The sequence below is a fragment of the Oncorhynchus masou genome, chromosome 6 (assembly GCF_036934945.1).
Source record: "Oncorhynchus masou masou isolate Uvic2021 chromosome 6, UVic_Omas_1.1, whole genome shotgun sequence".
Lineage (NCBI taxonomy): Eukaryota > Metazoa > Chordata > Actinopteri > Salmoniformes > Salmonidae > Oncorhynchus > Oncorhynchus masou.
Window position 1 is genome coordinate 74,485,926 of NC_088217.1, and position 20,377 is coordinate 74,506,302.

General features: G+C 44.9%; 1 protein-coding gene across 3 annotated transcripts in view; it reads left to right on the top strand.

Annotated features, from left to right (window-relative positions):
* Nucleotides 1-20,377, top strand: part of LOC135542608 (sodium-driven chloride bicarbonate exchanger-like) — a 39,902-nt gene that overhangs the window by 16,635 nt on the left and 2,890 nt on the right. For all 3 annotated transcript variants that reach the window (XM_064969710.1, XM_064969707.1, XM_064969709.1), the window contains 22 exons: nucleotides 4,255-4,336; nucleotides 6,136-6,291; nucleotides 7,416-7,557; nucleotides 7,641-7,801; nucleotides 7,999-8,187; nucleotides 8,786-8,872; nucleotides 9,328-9,487; nucleotides 9,674-9,761; nucleotides 9,892-10,038; nucleotides 10,435-10,529; nucleotides 11,966-12,140; nucleotides 12,490-12,623; nucleotides 13,440-13,685; nucleotides 15,530-15,635; nucleotides 17,300-17,461; nucleotides 17,982-18,095; nucleotides 18,166-18,327; nucleotides 18,670-18,921; nucleotides 19,075-19,317; nucleotides 19,551-19,673; nucleotides 19,812-19,876; nucleotides 20,147-20,260. In XM_064969710.1, the coding sequence (XP_064825782.1) occupies nucleotides 4,300-4,336; nucleotides 6,136-6,291; nucleotides 7,416-7,557; nucleotides 7,641-7,801; nucleotides 7,999-8,187; nucleotides 8,786-8,872; nucleotides 9,328-9,487; nucleotides 9,674-9,761; nucleotides 9,892-10,038; nucleotides 10,435-10,529; nucleotides 11,966-12,140; nucleotides 12,490-12,623; nucleotides 13,440-13,685; nucleotides 15,530-15,635; nucleotides 17,300-17,461; nucleotides 17,982-18,095; nucleotides 18,166-18,327; nucleotides 18,670-18,921; nucleotides 19,075-19,317; nucleotides 19,551-19,673; nucleotides 19,812-19,876; nucleotides 20,147-20,260 (3,158 nt within the window). In that variant the 5' untranslated portion in view covers nucleotides 4,255-4,299. The remainder of the gene's footprint in view (nucleotides 1-4,254; nucleotides 4,337-6,135; nucleotides 6,292-7,415; nucleotides 7,558-7,640; nucleotides 7,802-7,998; nucleotides 8,188-8,785; nucleotides 8,873-9,327; nucleotides 9,488-9,673; nucleotides 9,762-9,891; nucleotides 10,039-10,434; nucleotides 10,530-11,965; nucleotides 12,141-12,489; nucleotides 12,624-13,439; nucleotides 13,686-15,529; nucleotides 15,636-17,299; nucleotides 17,462-17,981; nucleotides 18,096-18,165; nucleotides 18,328-18,669; nucleotides 18,922-19,074; nucleotides 19,318-19,550; nucleotides 19,674-19,811; nucleotides 19,877-20,146; nucleotides 20,261-20,377) is intronic.

Consider the following 20,377-nt stretch of genomic DNA (forward strand, 5'->3'; position numbering starts at 1 on the left):
TTCTTTAAGAGGCTCCTCTGTCCTCCACTCGTTACCTGTATTAATGGCACCTGTTTGAACTTGTTATCAGTATAAAAGACACCTGTCCACAACCTCAAACAGTCACACTCCAAACTCCACTATGGCCAAGACCAAAGAGCTGTCAAAGGACACCAGAAACAACATTGTAGACCTGCACCAGGCTGGGAAGACTGAATCTGCAATAGGTAAGCAGCTTGGTTTGAAGAAATCAACTGTGGGTGCAATTATTAGGAAATGGAAGACATACAAGACCACTGATAATCTCCCTCGATCTGGGGCTCCACGCAAGATCTCCCCCGTGGGGTCAAAATGATCACAAGAACGGTGAGCAAAAATCCCAGAACCACACGGGGGGACCTAGTGAATGACCTGCAGAGAGCTGGGACCAAAGTAACAAAGCCTACCATCAGTAACACACTACGCCGCCAGGGACTCAAATCCTGCAGTGCCAGACGTGTCCCCCTGCTTAAGCCAGTACATGTCCAGGCCCGTCTGAAGTTTGCTAGAGAGCATTTGGATGATCCAGAAGAAGATTGGGAGAATGTCATATGTTCAGATGAAACCAAAATAGAACTAGAACCAAAATAAAATAGAATTCAACTCGTCGTGTTTGGAGAACAAAGAATGCTGAGTTGCATCCAAAGAACACCATACCTACTGTGAAGCATGGGGGTGGAAACATCATGCTTTGGGGCTGTTTTTCTGCAAAGGGACCAGGACGACTGATCCGTGTAAAGGAAAGAATGAATGGGGCCATGTATCGTGAGATTTTGAGTGAAAACCTCCTTCCATCAGCAAGGGCATTGAAGATGAAACGTAGCTGGGTCTTTCAGCATGACAATGATCCCAAACACACCGCCCGGGCAACGAAGGAGTGGCTTCGTAAGAAGCATTTCAAGGTCCTGGAGTGGCCTAGCCAGTCTCCAGATCTCAACCCCATAGAACATCTTTGGAGGGAGTTGAAAGTCCGTGTTGCCCAGCAACAGCCCCAAAACATCACTGCTCTAGAGGAGATCTGCATGGAGGAATGGGCCAAAATACCAGCAACAGTGTGTGAAAACCTTGTGAAGACTTACAGAAAACATTTGACCTCTGTCATTGCCAACAAAGGGTATATAACAAAGTATTGAGATAAACTTTTGTTATTGACCAAATACTTTTTTCCACCATTTTTTGCAAACAACTTCATTAAAAATCCTACAATGTGATTTTCTGCATTTTTTTTCTCATTTTGTCTCTCATAGTTGAAGTGTACCTATGATGAAAATTACAGGCCTCTCTCCTCTTTTTAAGTGGGAGAACTTGCACAATTGTTGGTTGACTAAATACTTTTTTGCCCGGAAGTTTACTTACGCCTTAGCAAAATACATTTAATCTCAGTTTTTCACAATTCCTGACATTTAATCTTGTTAAAAATTCCCTGTCTTTAGGTCAGTTAGGATCACTACTTTATTTTAAGAATGTGAAATGTCAGAATAATATTAGAATGATTGAGTTGAGCTTTTTTTTCTTTCATCACATTCCCAGTGGGTCAGAAGTTTACATACACTCAATTAGTATTTGGTAGCATTGCCTTTAAATTGTTTAACTTGGGTCAAACATTTCGGGTGGCCTTCCACAAGCTTCCCACAATAAGTTGGGTGAATTTTGGCCCATTCCTCCTGACAGATCTGGTGTAACTGAGTCAGGTTTGTAGGCCTCCTTGCTCGCACACGCTTTTTCAGTTCTGCCCACAAATGTTCTATATGATTGAGGTCAGGGCTTAGTGATGGCCACTCCAATAACTTGACTTTGTTGTCCTTAAGCCATTTCGCCGCAACTTTGGAAGTATGCTTGGGATCATTGTCCATTTGTAAGACCAATTTGCGACCAAGCTTTTACTTTCTGACTGATGTCTTGAGATGTTGCTTTAATATATCCACATACATTTCCATCCTCATGATGCTATCTATTTTGTGAAGGGCACCAGTCCCTCCTGCAGCAAAGCACCCCTACAACATGATGCTGCCACCCCAGTGCTTCATGGTTGAGATAGTGTTCTTCAGCTTGCAAGCCTCTCCCTTTTTCCTCCAAACATAATGATGGTCATTATGGCCAAACAGTTCTATTTTTGTTTCATCAGACCAGAGGACATTTCTCCAGAAAGTATGATCTTTGTCCCCATGTGCAGTTTCAATCCGTAGTCTGGCTTTTTTAATGGTGGTTTTGGAGTAGTGGCTTCCTCCTAGCTGGGTGGGCTTTCAGGTTACTTTGATATACGACTCGTTTTATTGTGATATAGATACTTTTGTACCGGTTTCCTCCAGCATCTTCACAAGGTCCTTTGCTGTTGTTCTGGGATTGATTTGCACTTCTCGCACCAAAGTACGTTAATCTCTAGGAGACAGAACCCGTCTCCTTCCAGAGCGGTATGACGGCTGAGTGGTTCCATGGTGTATATACAGTGGGGAGAACAAGTATTTGATACACTGCTGATTTTGCTGGTTTTCCTACTTACAAAGCATGTAGAGATATGTAATTTGTATCATCGGTACACTTCAACTGTGAGAGACGGAATCTAGAACAAAAATCCAGAAAATCACAGTGGGCCAAAATCCCTGCTGCAGTGTGTGCAATTAATTACTTTAAAATCATACAATGTGATTTTCTGGATTTCTGTTTTAGATTCCGTCTCTCACAGTTGAATTGTACCCATGATAAAAAGTACAGAACTCTACGAACTCTAAACCTGCAAAATCGGCAGTGATCAAATACTTGTTCTCCCCACTGTACTTGCTTACTATTGTTTGTACAGATGAACGTGGTATCTTCAGGTGTTTGGAAATTGCTCCCAAGGATGAACCAGACTTGTGGAGGTCTACTATTGTTTTTCTGAGGTCTTGGCTGATTTCTTTTGATTTTCCCATGATGTCAAGCAAAGGGGCACTGAGTTCGAAGGTAGGCCTTGAAATACATCCACAGGTACACCTCCAATTGACTCAGGCTAATTGACATAATTTATCAGAAGCTTCTGAAGCCATGACATTATTTTCTGGAATTTTCCAAGCTGTTTTAAAGGCAAGGTCAACTTAGTGTATGTAAACTTCTGACCCACTGGAATTGTGAAACAGTGAATTATAAGTGAAATAATCTGTCTGTCAACAATTGTTGGAAAAATTACTTGTGTCATGTACAAAGTGAATGTCCTAACCGACTTGCCAAAACTATAGTTTGTTAACAAGATGTTTGTGGAGTTGTTGAGAAACAAGTTTTAATGACTCCAACCTAAGTGTATGTAAACTTCCGACTTCAATTGTGTATATATATATATATAAAAGCCAGACTACACACACCCACCATCAACCCTCTGAGACCCTCGACCCCATAACCCTCCTACAACAATCCTAGCCATTATCAGGATGGTCTGTTGGGTCAACAACAGTGTTCCTCTCGGCAGCTGTGTGAGAGTCAGTATTTATCTGACCACACGCATGAGGAAGCATCCTTGTAAAAAAAAAAAAAAAAACGGGACTAAAACAATAAAGTTATCTGGGTAGTCAGGGAACATAAATTCATAAAAATTGTGATTGGCCACATTAGTTGCCATGGTGACTGTCTGATGAAGTTAGCCTCATGAAGCTGCTGTGTGTTTATTTAAGGATTCATCCTCTTGCAGCAGGAGGAAGGCAGGACGCCAGAAGCCTGTTATATAAGAGTTGTGGCTTTAAAAAAAAATCAAATGTGGTTCTATGTACAGAATGGTCACTGGGATAAATTCACCACTGGTGTGTTTGGCCCTTTAAAAAAACAGCACTCTGAGCTTTTTCTGTGAAAATCTCTTGATGTGCAAAAGAATGGTTCTCTTTATACTGTAAATACATGTGCATATTAAGTCGGTCTGACCATGATAGTTCGTTGGTGATGTGGACACCAAGGAACTTGAAACTCTCGACCCGCTCCACTACAGCCCCGTTGATGTTAATGGGGGCCTTATTGGCCCGACTTCATCTCTCTCTCTCTCTCTTCTCTCACCGCTCCCCTTTCTCTCCCCTCTCTCTGTTTCGCTCTCCCTCTATCTTTATCTCTCTCTCTCCCCTCTCTCTCTCTTTATCATTATCTCTCTCTCTTTATCGTTCTCTCTTCTCTCACCGCTCCCCTCTCTCTCTTTCGCTCTATCTTTATCTCTCTCTCCCATCTCTCTCTCTTTATCGTTCTCTCTCTCTCTCTCTCTCCCCCCTTCTCTGTCTTCTATAGAGGACTGATGAGGAGGCGGTGCTAGACAGAGGGGGCACTCGCTCCATGCTTAACACCAACTTTGAGAAGGAGGAGCTGGAAGGTGAGTCAACATTAACAGCTTAAGGGATGCATCTCAATTCGTCTAAACCAGCTTTCTCCCCTTGTCTCCACCTCTACCTAACCATATTCTGCTTTTACATAGTCTGTGACTTCATATCACTTATGGGGGGAAGGAGAAGACACAAGTAGACAAGGACCGGGAGCAGGTTTAGGAAACTGGGATGCACCCTGTGACCTTTCTCAGACACTCATGGTTGCCATGATTATTTGTTCTGCCTGCAGTGGAAACTGTGACACCGTATTTGCTCTGGTGTAGTATTCCCTGCTGCCCCATAAGGAGAACCTATGGATTTGTGAGAGAGGACACTGTAGTGAAAACAGGGAATACACACACACACACACAAACGCAATCATGTTTAATACGCGTGCCACTTTCATGCCACAGAGAGCAGGATGGGAGAGGACAGACGTTCCATCACACTCGGAAGTTCACAGGCGTGAGGGATGTTGTGCTATTTTTAGAGAAAGCTGCAGCCAGGTTCCTTCCGGGTCCTCAGTGTTTCAACCAGGCATGTCCTAGGCTGCCCTAATGTCTTTCATAATAGTCTCTACGACACATTCAAAGGGAGATATGCTCTATTGCATTGTGATATACCATGTTAGATGTTTTGTTGATGTCAGTGTGTTGCCGGCTGACTCAGAGATTCATTTTGTTGTTGTTGTTGTTGTGACTGTAACAGGCCACACGCCAAGGCTGTCACACAAGACGTTTCAGGGAGACATATTGCTCGAATCATCCTGTCCTTGACTTACTGCCTTAGTTTTTGTGTATGGTTGTTTTTGTTAAACAGTACTTCCACTGAGTAGTGTTGTTAGAGCAGGCCTGGAGGTAGGGACAGAGATATGACAGAGAGATGAGTGGCCAGGGTCTTGTCCATGTCACCATGTGCACCCCAGCGCTCCCAGAGTTGGTTTGAGACCTATAGAGCAGGCCTGGAGGTGGGGACAGAGATATGACAGAGAGATGAGTGGCCAGGGTCTTGTCCATGTCACCATGTGCACCCCAGCGCTCCCAGAGTTGGTTTGAGACCTATAGGGCAGGCTTGGAGGTAGGGACAGAGAGATGACAGAGAGATGAGTGGCCAGGGTCTTGTCCATGTCACCATGTGCACCCCAGCGCTCCCAGAGTTGGTTTGAGACCTATAGGGCAGGCCTGGAGGTAGGGACAGAGAGATGACAGAGAGATGAGTGGCCAGGGTCTTGTACATGTCACCATGTGCACCCCAGCGCTCCCAGAGTTGGCTTGAGACCTATAGGGCAGGCCTGGAGGTGGGGACAGAGAGATGACAGAGAGATGAGTGGCCAGGGTCTTGTCCATGTCACCATGTGCACCCCAGCTTTCCCAGAGTTGGTTTGAGACCTATAGGGCAGGCCATTTTGGTTGTTCTAGCTCAGCATTGGAGTCGGGATAGATTATGCTCACCGTGGCAGAGAGGGAGAGAAAGGAACAGGGAAGAGAGTGTGGCATATAATGAGGGAGAGAGAAAGATGAAGGGGGGGGGGGGGGTTGTGAGGACGAGAGAGAGTGCGAAAGGGTGTGTTATCATTGCAGTGCTTCAGTATTTCATTTCCAGCAGATACTAACTTGTCATTTATCTTGTATGAATCAGGCCCAAGTGATTTTATTCTTCCACCAGGACCCTGCGTCTTAACGAATGCATCACATTTTAAAAGTACATTTTAGTAAATGCACTTATTGTAGGCCCTGCGGTTGGAGGCTCTACATTCCTGGGGTTGTAGTGATTGTAGTTTGATGCCACATTTTCATCGTGTCCCCAGGCCACCGGACTCTTTACATTGGGGTCCACGTTCCCCTGGGGAGGAAGTCCCACCGACGTCACCGTCACCATGGCGGCCACAACAAAAACAGCAGGAAGAGATCCAAAGAGAGGGAATCTGGGGTGGACGGCGATGGCAGAGAATCACCCTCCCACAGTAAGTCTATGGGGGGAGTGTGCTGCAAAGAAGGTTCCCTGTGAAAATGTGACCAAACAACACTCTTTGATAAAAGGGTTCCAAAAGGGTTCTTCAGCTGTCCTCATAGGAAAACCCTTTTTTGGTTACATGTAGAACCATTTTGGGTTCCATGCAGAACCCTCTGTGGAAAGGGTTCCACATGGAACCCAAACCGGTTCTATTTGGAACCAACAAGGGTTTTACCTGGAACCAACAAGGGTTTTACCTGGAACCAAAAGGGTTTTACCTGGAACCAACAAGGGTTTTACTTGGAACCAATAAGGGGTTTTACTTGGAACCAATAAGGGTTTTTACCTGGAACCAACAAGGGATTTACCTGGAACCAACAAGGGTTCATCCAACAAAAAAAATCTAAGCGTGAACTGTAAGTCTATGGGGGCAGTGTACTGACAAAATGTTCCCTGTGAAAATGTGTGACTTGTCATTTGTTCTTGTTTCTCCGTCATTGACACTAGCCAGGTTCCAGATATCTGTGTGCTCTTGCCAACTATCATTAATGAGCCAAAAGAGAACAGAAGATGTGATCCTGATTCAATAACGCAATGGTTCTGCAAATATACAAGGGTTATGCAAATATTGGAATACTATCGCATTGGACCACAAATCCTTTTTTTTTTCAAGTTGCTAAGCAACTGTTATTTGTCTGTCCTGACAAATAGTTGCTAGCTCATGTCAAATTTCTTAAACTAAATCAGTGACCCCGCACAAAATCTGTCTGCATAATGAAAGTTGAGATTGCCGCGAGGCCAGACCGTTGGCAAGAGTGCAGATCAGACTGGCACCCAGGCTACATTGATTGGCGTCTCTTCACACCACTTCTCTGCACTCATCTCTCGCTCTCTCTCTCTTTTTTATCCCTTTCTTTCTTTCTCTCTCTTTTTCTCTCTCTCTCTTTCTCTCGCTATCTGTCTCTCTCTCTCTCGCTATCTGTCTCTCTCGCTTTCTGTCTCCACCCTCTTTCTCTCTTTCTCTCTTTCCTCTCCACCCTCTTTCTCGCTTTCTAATTTTCCACCCTCTCCCTTCCCCCCCCCCCCCTCTCCACATCCCCAACTCTCTCCTCCTCCTCCACTATCCCTCTACAGCAGACACTCCTGCCCAGAGGGTGCAGTTCCTGCTGGGCACAGAGGATGGTGACGAGGAGCACATATCTCACGCCCTCTTCACTGAGCTGGATGAGATCTGCCTGAGAGAGGGCGAGGACGCAGAGTGGAAGGAGACCGCCAGGTAACAAATCGCACCACCCGCTCCAGCTCCACAGCCAATCAGGTGTCCGTTTGTGGCTTATGTGTATCTGTTTGTGTGTGTAGGTGGCTGAAGTTTGAGGAGGACGTGGAGGATGGAGGCGAGCGTTGGAGCAAGCCCTACGTAGCCACCCTGTCTCTTCATAGCCTGTTTGAGCTGAGGAGCTGCATCCTCAACGGCACCGTGCTGCTGGACATGAGGGCCAACTCACTGGAGGAGATCGCCGGTACGTAGAGTGGTGCTGGAGTGGAGGGTGGCCAGAAGGTTGCCGGTTCAAATCCGAGTGTCGATGGGGAAAATCTGGCGGTAGTGAGTCTGCAACTGGAGAGATACTGGAGTTAGAATATCAGGTGCCAACTACTGCCGTTGTGCTCTTGAGCAAGGCAGTCAACCCCTAACCAATCTATGTGTGTGTTCTCTCAGATATGGTCTTGGACCAGCATGAGGTGTCGGGCGCAGTGGGGGAGGACGTGAGGAGGAGGATCCGTGAGGCGCTCCTGAAGCAGCACCACCACCAGAACCACAAGAAGCTGGCTAACCGCATCCCCATCGTACGCTCCTTCGCCGACATCGGCAAGAAGCATTCTGAGCCCCACTCTATGGACAAGAACGGTGAGCTAACCAACCAACTAACCAACCAATCACACACCAACCAACCAATCACACATCAACCAACCAACCAACCAATCACACACCAACCAACCAACCAATCACACACCAACCAATCACACACCAGCCAACCAATCACACACCAAGCAACCAATCACAGTATTGTGGCTTTTCTGATTGTTGTGCTGTATTGTCTCTGTGTGACTTGCTGTGTTGTCTGATTAATATCTCAACTACTATCTACATTCTCTCCTTTTGTGTGTGTGTCTGTGTGTGTGTGTCTGTGAGTTTGTGTCCATTTCATTACCTCCTGTTTATCCATTAATAACCTCCATGTGTTTTCTCTAACCTCTTGGGCAGTACCAAACCTTCAAAAGTAGAATAGTACTACTTCAAATTCAACTTAGAAAGTGCATCGTTTTGGTCACAAAGACTATCGTCAAGGCCTCATTCCTTCATTAATCTAGGTAGGATTAATCAATTGATGAATTTCATCTAGATTATAGTGTTACACTGAAGGCCTTAATCTGAATACTGTGCAGGATGTTGCCCAGTGAGAGTGACTAACAGGCTGGCTCTCTCCTGTCCTGATGTCTCCCAGGTCAGACAGTCTCTCCCCAGTCCCAGCCAGCTTCCACAGAGGGCAAGGAACATGTCAGCCGGGAGAACAGCCATGTGGACTTCAGCAAGTTAAGGCCCCACTCATCTAGCCTGGTCGCACCATATTTCTATGTTCTGTATAGCCAACTCCTATGGTTGTTATAATATCAAGGTTGGCTACCAGGCTACCAGGTCACCCAAAAGTTTCCACTAAGCACAATGCTACTTTTCATCGACATACAGTACATTAGCAAGTAGCTACATTACTGGGACTATGCTAACCACCAGTTAGTATGTGTTAGACCAGTGCATTTACTATGCAGTGTGACCCACTCAAAGTGTTTAGCCATTTCTCTGTAGCTCAGTGAATAATAAACCCACTGATTCTAGTCACAACCCAGTATCTAGCCAAACATCTGCTGTAGCCTATATATGACAGATTTCTCAGTGGGCCTATCCATGATCCCCTGGCCTTCATTTCAGTCGACCCTATTTAGCATATTTTCCTATCTCCTATTAGCTAAATAGGATCATCATGTCTGTAGATTGACCTCCACTTCATGAAGAAGATTCCCCCCGGTGCAGAGGCATCCAACGTCCTGGTGGGGGAGCTAGAGTTCCTGGAGCAGCCCGTGGTGGCCTTTGTCCGCCTGTGTCCCGCCGTGCTGCTCAACGGCCTGGCTGAGGTCCCCATCACCACCAGGTCAGACACACACGCTCTCATTTTATTAAAATATTGTTGTTTAATGATGATTGCGGTTAATACTATGCATTTTATTTGTTCGTAACTAAATTGGGACTGGTGTTTTTGCACTGGGTAAGTACCTGAGTGGATACACTCTATTCAGGTGAAACTATGGTTAAAACCTTCTTCTGTGTTCTCCCTCAGGTTCCTGTTCATTCTGCTGGGGCCTCTGGGAAAAGGACCACAGTACCATGAGATTGGCCGATCCATCGCAACTCTGATGACAGATGAGGTAAGTAGCCTCGTTGCAGTAGTCCTGTGTGTACTTTTCCCTGCGTGGCCTTTAGTTATGTTAGCCAAGTTTAATAACAGCTCATGATGACACATACAGGTTAAACCCATTCCCTCTCTGCTCCTCCCAGGTGTTCCATGACGTGGCGTATAAAGCCAAGGACAGGAACGACCTGGTGGCCGGCATCGATGAGTTCCTGGACCAGGTGACTGTGTTGCCACCTGGGGAGTGGGACCCCTCCATCAGGATAGAGCCGCCCAAAAATGTGCCCTCTCAGGTGAGCATCTTCCTGGTAGTGTCCATGACAACACCCCTAACCAGAGACTTATTTTGAGATGCTCTGATCCTGTGCCATCATCTGTTAGTTTGCTTCCAACTGCATCACTGGCTAAACCCAATCTGAATTGTGCTCGGATTTAACGGCTGGTGTACCCCAAGGACGTGTTCTAATTCCCTCCGAATCCAATTGTTTTGTTTTTCTATTATCATCTGTTTTTGGTACGTGCCAGGTGGCTTGTCCTTAAAAAATCAGTCCTGTGTTGTTGGAAGGAATGTTTTGCCTGACAGGCTATTTTAGGCCAATTCCTAATAGTGGAGAAAATAAATTATATATTTTTGGCAAATAAATATTTATTTTCCATCTGACCTCTGAACTCTACTCTTCACCACACAGGAAAAGCGCAAGGTCCCTCCTCTACCCAACGGAGATCTGGGAGAAGCAGAGGAACCTGGTGGCCATGGAGGCCCAGAGCTACAGCGCACAGGAAGGTAGGGTTGAGTGTGTGTGTGTGTGTGTGTGGTGGTTGTGAGTTGAAGGGAAGTGGTGTGTGTGTTTGGGCTGAGATTAGGCCGGCAAGCACTGTGTGATCTACAGCACTGTGAGTGTGATCTACAGCACTGTATGTGTGTGTGTGTGTGTGATCTACAGCACTGTGGACCATCTTTGGTCCTCTCTGTCTTTGTCTTCCAGTCCCCTGTTTGTCTCCTCTCCGGCTCTCACTGTCCCCAGCAGTACATCTAGCCACCCTTTTAAAAAAACAAACATCCTTATGGTTCTCTCTTGTTCCTCAAGCTCTGCGTTCGCAAAAATAGCTGTGATTGATTCAGTGTGATGCATGCATTTGGAATCATCCATGCATAAGACCAGCATCACTTATTAAAATGTGCCTCGAGAGTCCTGCCGAAAACACTAGCTATTTTGGTAACACTTCATTGTACAATTTGTGTGCATTAACTAAGGGCCGATTTTGAATCTTTTATTAAGCAATTATTAGTTCGCCATGTAATCATGTCCACTTATTATACGAGCGCTAAGTGTGCATTAACTAAGTGCTGACCTGAATCTGTTTTATAGGCGATAATTAGTTCAATAGTTAATAGCCTACAGCATTCGCTCATAAGCATTTTGATCCTGAAATAGTGTTGCCTAATCTCTGAAAATACCTAATAAATGTGCAAAATAATGTATGAAATCATGAAGTATTAGTATCTTCTTAGCAGTAGCTTATGAGTACTGACAGACATTCTCAATACAGTGTTACAACTTTATTAACAATACTTTATTGTAGGTGTCATGTGTTTTGGGTTTCTACAGTAGTGTAGTAGAGGAGTATCTAGCGCGAGGAGGAAGCTGCAGTAGTGTAATACAGTATATTTAGAGGGAGGCAGTAGGCTATGTGTAGCTGTATGTCGTGGGTTTTGAAGTGATGTAGTTGTAAGATGCTCCCTGCTACAGTAGGTCTCTGAGGAACTCATCCTGACGTGTAAAGTAGATTGGCCTGCAGCCCAGATCTGCTGTGAGCTATGATCTCCCGGAGGGCCAACAGCGTAGCATCCATCCCTGCACGGTTGAAAAACCACTCAAAGTCACGCCCCCCCCCCGTTACCCCGGCAACCGCCTCTGGCTAGGATGCCATGTGCTTCCTCTAACATCAGAATGTTTCCTCTCTCCAACCCTCCTCCTAGTGTGTGGCCTGTGGGAATGTGTTTAAAAAAAAATTAACATTTAAAAACACAGCTATGGTGCATACATTTTTCCATTGAAACGGAAAAATGAAAGGGAACACAGATTTGACTCCTTTTTTACTTCATATGGTATTTGATGCTGGTTCACTAAGGTGTGTGTGTGTGTGTGTGTGTGTGTGTGTGTGTGTGTGTGTGTGTGTGTGCACGTGTACATGCGCTAATGTGTGTGTCATGTCCAGGTTCTTTGGAGGGTTCTTCATGGACATCAAGCGCAAGGCGCCCCACTACCTGTCTGACTACACGGACGCTTTGAGCCTGCAGTGTCTGGCCTCCTTCCTTTTCCTCTACTGTGCCTGCATGTCTCCTGTCATCACCTTCGGAGGACTGCTGGGGGAAGCCACCGAGGGACGCATAGTAAGACACACCGCTCGTACCACATGACACGCGTTGGCTTTGCTGCGTTAACAACATGTTGTCCCGAATGGCAGAAGAACAGTCTGGCTTTCTGAAGGCCTTAATTCATGTGTTTGTTGGTTTTTGGATTTCTGATGGAGTTCTGCACAACAATAAAGCACTTTCATATTCACACGTTAGGTAAGTGTCCCGGTGAAGCTGAACTAAACGGATCGCTAGGTTTTGGTTGCCGTATCCCCTAGTAGATCCCCGACTTCAACAAATAAAGACTGCTATGCAGTTATTATGAAAGTGCTATGTAAAACCTGTGGTCCATTAACCCATTACTGTCACTTCCCCTTTTGGCCAGAGTGCAATTGAGTCGCTGTTTGGAGCCTCCATGACGGGGATAGCCTACTCCCTGTTCGCTGGGCAGCCTCTCACCATCCTAGGCAGCACAGGCCCTGTTCTAGTGTTTGAGAAGATTCTCTTCAAGTTCTGCAAGTGAGTTTGCCCCATTTCAGATACGTTGTCACGTTGTCTCAGGTGCTCTCATCACTGTGACGTGGCTACAGTACATTGTTCCTGGCATTCAGGAAGACTTTAAGCATACGGGTTTTTCTAAGGCTGTCTGTGTGTGTGTGCGTGTGTGTCGCTCGTGTGAAAATTGGTGACAACCTCGGCCCAAGAAGAAATGTCCTTTTGGGCTAATAGTTAAGATGTTGATCTTCCGAGTGGGAGATGGAGGTTCGCGTCCCACCAGTTACACGTGTGTGTGTTTGTCAACAGGTACTATGACTATGGCTATATATGCGAACAGATCTGGAACCTGGCTAATTGGAAATATATTGGCAGACAGTGTTTGGTACAATGTCTGTAGCACTGGACCACTGACATTTCATATGGACGGTTCCACTATAAATATATTGGCAGACAGTGTTTGGTACAATGTCTGTAGCACTGGACCACTGACATTTCATATGGACGGCTCCACTATAAATATATTTCATGTCAGTGACTCCATTTCCTCTCTGCAAAGATTTGGACAGAGTCAAAGTGCGTGCATGAGTGACTGGCTCATGCTGGATCATGTCTCTGTGAACCCAGTCATTCATGCACGCTCGCACTTTGGATTGCAGTCACATATTGTGTGTGTGTGTGTGTGTGTGTCCATGTATGTAGGCATGACTTGCCTAGTTAAATAAAGGTTAAATAAAAAAATGAATAAATGTCCTTTTGGTTTAAAGGTTAAGACGTTGGCCTTCCTAGGGGGGGGGGGGTCGCGTCCCACCAGTTACACGTGTGTGTGTTTGTCCACAGAGACTATGACCTGTCCTACCTCTCCCTGAGGGCCTGTATCGGCCTGTGGACGGCGTTCCTCTGCCTGCTCCTGGTGGCTACAGACGCTAGCTCCCTGGTCTGTTACATCACCCGCTTCACAGAGGAGGCCTTCGCCTCGCTCATCTGCATCATCTTCATCTACGAGGCCCTGGAGAAACTCATCCACTTGGGGGAACACTACCCCATCAACATGAACAACAACCTGCAGAAACTCACCCATTACTCGTAAGTCATGGAAATCATGTTAGTTAGTGGACCTAATACTCGTAAGTGGATCAAATTGTCATAAGTGGAACTGGTATTCCTCTAACTACCAGTAATTTTAAGTGCAACTAGTAAACTTGTACAACTCATAGGGGGAAGTAGTACTCCTTTTACTGCCAACAAATTAAACTAGTACTCTTAACCTGTAGTATACTCTTAGAAAAAAAGCTGCTATCTAGAACCTAAAAGGCTTCTTCGGGTGTCCCCATGGGAGAACCCTTGAAGAACCCTTTCTGGTTCCAGGTAGAACTCTTTTGGGTACCATGTAGAAAGAACCCTTTCCACAGAGGGATTCTACATGGAACTCAAAAGGGTCCTACCAAAAAGGGTTATCCTATGGGGACACCCAAAGAACCCTTTTGGAACCCTTTTCCTAAGAGTGTACTCATTAATGGAACCAGTACCCCACTAACAGCCGCTAATCTTAAGTGGAACTAGTAGTGGTAGGAGTAAATTGTACTTCTTTGTTTAAGTAGCATTCGTAAGTGTAAGGAGTACTCCACCTACAATACTGCAGGTGGAAAACAGTCCATTTTTTGGGGCCAAAACACAGACAGTAAACCAGAGTCCTGTACACAGTTTTAGTGTTAGCTAGCTACATCATCAAAGCACAGATGGGCAATATGGGCAGTTTATCCAGTTTTTTGGTAATGCTACAAGATTATTGCAGTAGGCTGACTAATCCCATGTGTAAACCCAGGGACATACATTAATACATGATGTAATTGTTCCAAGTCGATGTAATGTACGGTCAAGTTAATGTTTTCCGTACATTGGTGAAGTCATAGAGAGGAATCCTTATGGGTCATTCCATGTCATTTCGTCAAGCCATGTCACCCGCCATCTCAGATTGTTCTGAAATTGTTTCTGGAGTTAGAAACAGATGATATTAACATTCCTGAAACATTATTTTGTCTAAATATAATTTGATCTCTGAGAAATTAAGCTAATTGATTCCACCCAAATTGGCTGTTTTAATTTATATGATTCATATAATCTTCAATAAATATAGTACCTAACATCCGATTTGGACCATAATTCTTCATAACAAAGAGTAAGACATGAGGAATCCAATAAAAGCCATCCACAGAACCCCAACATCCCACACCGAACTCATCCCAACAACCAGTATACAGAATCAGTTCTCTATGTCTGACACGTAGTACGGAGCTGCTGCTTGGAGTATTGCTTCTTCATTCTTTTGAATGTATTCCCTGTGAATCTGGTGATGTCGTTTCCTCATTGTTCAGAGAAATTAGTAATTGAAGTCACTTGCATTCTATACCATAAATTAGTGTGAACGTACCAAGTTTTTCCCACTAGATGGAGCTGTTCCTGCTACTGCCACCACACCCTTTTATCCATTTTGCTGGTCTCTTGTGTTTATTAAATGGATCACAACATTTTCTTTGCTACTTTAGGTAGAAAACAAATTGCTTTTGCTCATATAAATCCTATAAATTAAAATGGCCAATTTTGGTGCAATCCTGTAATTTCCCAGAGATCAAATTATATTTCAACAAAATAATATTTCAAGAACGCTAATCTTATCCGTTTCTAACTACAAAAATGATTTCAGAACAATCTGAGACAGTGGGGGTCAAAATCGTCTTTCTTGTGCTTTTTGAGGTGTAACAACTTATATATTAGAGGACATAGATGTGTTGACGTGTAGACTGAGGCTGGAACATGATGAGTGTGTGTGTCTACTCGTGCACGTGTGTGTGTACTTGTGCAAGTGTGTGTCTGTGTGTGTCTGTGTGTGTGTGTGTGTTCCCATGCATATGTGTGTTGTGCTCTGGTAGGTGTGCATGTGTGGAGCCAAAGGATCCCAGCAACTCCACTCTGAGGTACTGGGAGGACAGGAACATCACTGCATCAGAGGTCAACTGGACCAGCATGGAGGTCAAGGTAAAGAGGGGTTTGAAGCCTAAAAGCTCTTGGGTTCAGGGGGATGAAGCCATGCTTTGTAAGGTCACTGACTACCTCGTTCTGTAGCAGAGCACCAGCTGCACTGTGCAATCATCACATGAACTTCTAGAGGTCAGAAGTATTACAGTGCAGTGCAGGGTCAGGCACCATGGGGGACTATTGACCAATAACCACCCCCTGAAGTAATATTGATACATGATTGTTGTCTCTACTTTCTTGCCCTTTGTGCTGTTGTCTGTGCCCAATAATGTTTGTGCCGTGTTTTGTGCTGCTACCATGTTGTGCTGCTACCATGTTGTTGTCCAGTTGTGTTGCTACCATGCTGTGTTGTCATGTGTTGCTGCCTTCCTATGTTGTTGTCTTAGGGCTCTCTTTATGTAGTGTTGTCTCTCTTGCTGTGTTGTAGTATTTTTATTTTATTTTTAATCCCAACCCCCGTCCCCGCAGGAGACCTTTTGCATTTTGGTAGGCCGTCATTATAAATAAGAATTCGTTCTTAACTGACTTGCCTAGTTAAATGTGTAAAATGTAGCTAACACTCCTTACTCAATTACATCACTCATCAGCAAATTGCGACACATATTATATTGTATACATATAGTGTATTTTTCATGGTGAAATAGCTGTCCCCTGGAGAGGGATGTGAGGCTATAGGGATAGTACAATGTGTTTCCCCAGAGGGAACAGAACAGCGTGACAGGATTAAATACATGTAGGCAGGATTTCAACAGGATTTAACCATGTACAGTCACCATAGAGAAACAGTCACCGTAGAGCATTCTTTTAGTATTCACTGTGACTCTGTCACACATATGCACACACACATGCACGCACATACTGTATGCACACCTGCATGCACGCACACACACACTGTGATTGCAATCCAAAGTGCATGTGAGCGTACATGAATGACTGGGTTCACACAGACATGATTCAGCATTGGCCAGTCACTCATGCACTTTGATTCTGTCCAAATCAGTGCATAGAGGACATGAAATATATTTATAGTGGAGCCATTCCTATGACATGTCAGTGGTGGAGTACTACAGAATATAAGTACTGTGCAGCATGTACAAACATTTGACCTAACATTGAGTGTGCCAATGCATTTTCCAATTAGCCTGGTTCCAGATCTGTTAAGTGTGTATAGCCTATGGTTGTGGCAACCATACAGTGAGAGTTGGCTATCTGCAAACAGATCTGGGACCAGAGGCTAACTTCGACTGGGTCTTATTATCTTTCCTATCTAGATAACTTATACCTTACAGCGGCCGTGTCCAAATACCCATACTTGCGTTCTAAATAGTAGACTTTTTGGGTATGCAAAAATATAAAGTTTTATTGTATGTGAAATTTAAATAAATATGAATCGTCTTTTTACACCCACGTGTGTTTGACAACAGCTGATAATCAGAATAGGGGATGCGCTCTATAAACATAAACAAATAGCGGGAACAAGCACGATTGTGCATTAGATGATGACTTCTCAGTATGAATGAGTAGTATGTTGATATTTGAATGTAGTACTGTTAATACCCAGTATGTAGTTGTAGTAGTCAAGATGGCCAGTCTATCCTGTTAACTTCATAGGAAATATATGGGGTATGGAGTTCCACTCACATATCTCTCTGTATCTGCTGTAGGAGTGCTTTGTGTTCCGGGGGGAGTTTGAGGGCAGCGCCTGTGGCCCCCACGGACCCTACATTCCTGACGTCCTCTTCTGGTCCGTGGTCCTCTTCTTCTCTACTGTCTTCATGTCAGCTTTCCTCAAGGAGTTCAAGACCAGCCGCTACTTCCCCACCAAGGCACGTCCATCTACACCTCAGGCTTCCTGAGTGCAAGGAATGTGGACCGGTAGCCACATGTGCAGGGATTTCAATGATATTAGATTGATTGATGCTTGCCAAATAATCTCTCAGGCTTTAGTGGATGTATCAGTGTTAAACCGCCTACTGGTGTGTCATAATATGAAAATCTACCCATTCTATTTCAATGTGTCAATGAGTGCTGTGTGTCACATGTGTAAGAATAGAATTTGCAGTATATTGATGCCTCCTTGTGGCATCTAAGAGATCCTACATTTACTTGCACTTCATTATTCTAATGATTATGATCATCTGCCTTTATTTAACCAGGTAGGTCATTGAGAACACATAGTCTTTTACGACAACGACCTGAACACAATGGATGTGAACAACCGTGCAGACAAGTGAAGACTTCACAGACAAAGCAGACAATTCATTTGTATTCAAATGTCACTGAGCAATAGGAGATTGGCCATAAGCTCAGGTCCTAGTTTGACTGTGAGTTTCTCTTGCTCTTCAGGTGAGAGCCCAGATCAGTGACTTTGCTGTCTTCATCACCATCCTCACCATGGTCCTAGTGGACTATGCCCTGGGAATCCCCTCACCCAAACTGCAGGTCCCCAACAAGTTCAAGGTGAGTACACACACACACACACCACACACCACACACCACACACACAAATCATGTTCACTCCCTCCCACAGCCAACCAGAGACGACCGTGGTTGGATCGTGAACCCAATAGGACGCAACCCGTGGTGGACCACCATAATCGCGGTCCTCCCTGCACTGCTCTGCACCATCCTCATCTTCATGGACCAACAGATCACTGCTGTTATCATCAACAGGAAGGAGCACAAACTGAAGGTGATGGCTGCCAATTCAAGTTATTGTACTGTCAGCTTTTACAGGTAAAATGTGAAATTGAAAATGTAACCGGTCATTATTACAATATAATGAACAGTCAAAGCCATAAAGGCTGATTCTATTTTGGGGTTTTGACCAAACATTTTTTGTGGACTATTTAAAATCTGTGCCATTTGACTATGGCTGCCTTTTCAACAAGCCTTGATTACTGTTCCTCATTTCTCCATAACTAAAGATCTGAACAGTATATCTCCTTATTGTTCATGTATTATATATATATATACTGCCTGTATATCTGCAATATGGATGCCATAACCCCTCATCTCTGGTGCCCATCAACAGAAGGGTTGTGGCTACCACCTGGACCTGTTTGTGGTGGGGGTGATGCTGGGGGTGTGTTCTGTGATGGGCCTGCCGTGGTTCGTGGCGGCCACCGTGCTCTCCATCTCCCACGTCAACAGCCTGAAGCTGGAGTCAGAGTGCTCGGCCCCCGGGGAACAGCCCAAGTTCCTGGGGATCAGAGAGCAGCGCTTCACCGGCCTCATGATCTTCCTACTCATGGGCTGCTCCGTCTTCATGACCTCTGTCCTCAAGGTGAGGGAGGTGCGAGGTCAAAGGGCAGACCTCATACATGAGATCAGTTACAACACACACACTTTAGCACAGTCATGCTCACAAGCGCACGTGCATGAGCATACATACAGTAACTGTTGAAGACTAAATGGAGAGCTGTCTGTCTGTTTCCAGTTTATCCCCATGCCTGTACTGTATGGAGTGTTCTTGTACATGGGAGCGTCCTCGCTGAGAGGTATCCAGTTCTTTGACCGTCTCAAGCTGTTTGGCATGCCGGCCAAGCACCAGCCAGACTTCATCTACCTGAGACACGTCCCCCTGAGGAAGGTCCACCTCTTCACCATCATCCAGCTCAGCTGCCTGGTCCTGCTGTGGGTCATCAAGACCTCAAATTATGCCATCGTCTTCCCCATGATGGTAACGTGTGTGTGTGTGTGTACGGTGGGGTTGTGTTTGGGTGGGCGTGTGCACGAGAGAGCGATTTGAGAAAGAGACGTTATGTCTGAGTATGTTGGCATGTATTTAGCTTTTATATTTAATTCGGTATTCACCTTAAGCTTTACGTAGAGTAGGTACAGCCTGTGTCGACGTCATTCACCACACTGAGTTGACAGGAGGAGAATGTAAGGAGAAGTGCTTCTCTTCTCTAGGTATTGGCTCTGGTGTTCATCCGTAAGCTTCTGGACTTCATGTTCACCAAGAAGGAGCTGAGCTGGCTGGATGACCTGATGCCTGAGTGGAAGAAGAAGAAACTAGAGGAAGGAGAAGAAGAGGTATACAGTACTTGGTGCTCTTAAACATATTGAAGCCATACAGATATGTTAGCACATTATGCCTCTATTAATCATCTGGGCTTGTGGTGCAATAGTGTGTGATTTTAACAGTCACTTTCTTCATTTCTCTCTCTCCAGGAGGAGCCCAGTATTATAGTGGAGGAGGAGGGGATAGTTACTTTGCCACTGGAAGGAAATTACAAGTAAGTCCAACTAACAAAACATCCAGAGACTGTGGGCACTAAAAAACAAACCCGGTACAGGTTTTGGTGACTAACTATATAGAGCACCATGTTGCGCATGAGTTGTGTCAATACCACGGCACAAGCACACTTTTTTTAGAGTCAGCAACAGAAAAAACGATTTCAGCTGATTCAAGATCAGGGCCTAAGCATCAACACGGTTCAGAGGAGGTCTTGACCATGAGAACCTGCAGTGACTGACACAACATCCTTGGTTTTTGTGTTCTGTAGGAGCGATCCCGCGACGGTGAACATTTCCGACGAGATGTCCAAAGGCTCCTTCGGGAACGTGTGGAATAGTATTAGTCCCAGTGACAGCTCCAAGAAGGAGCCAAGCTCCAAAAGGTTTGGAATGTCCACCAATCAATCAATATCAACGTTTCACCAAAAATGCCATTTCATCTATTTATTGGACCTGTATATTAGCCGCAGGCCATTTACTTGTCCAATCTCAACTACTGT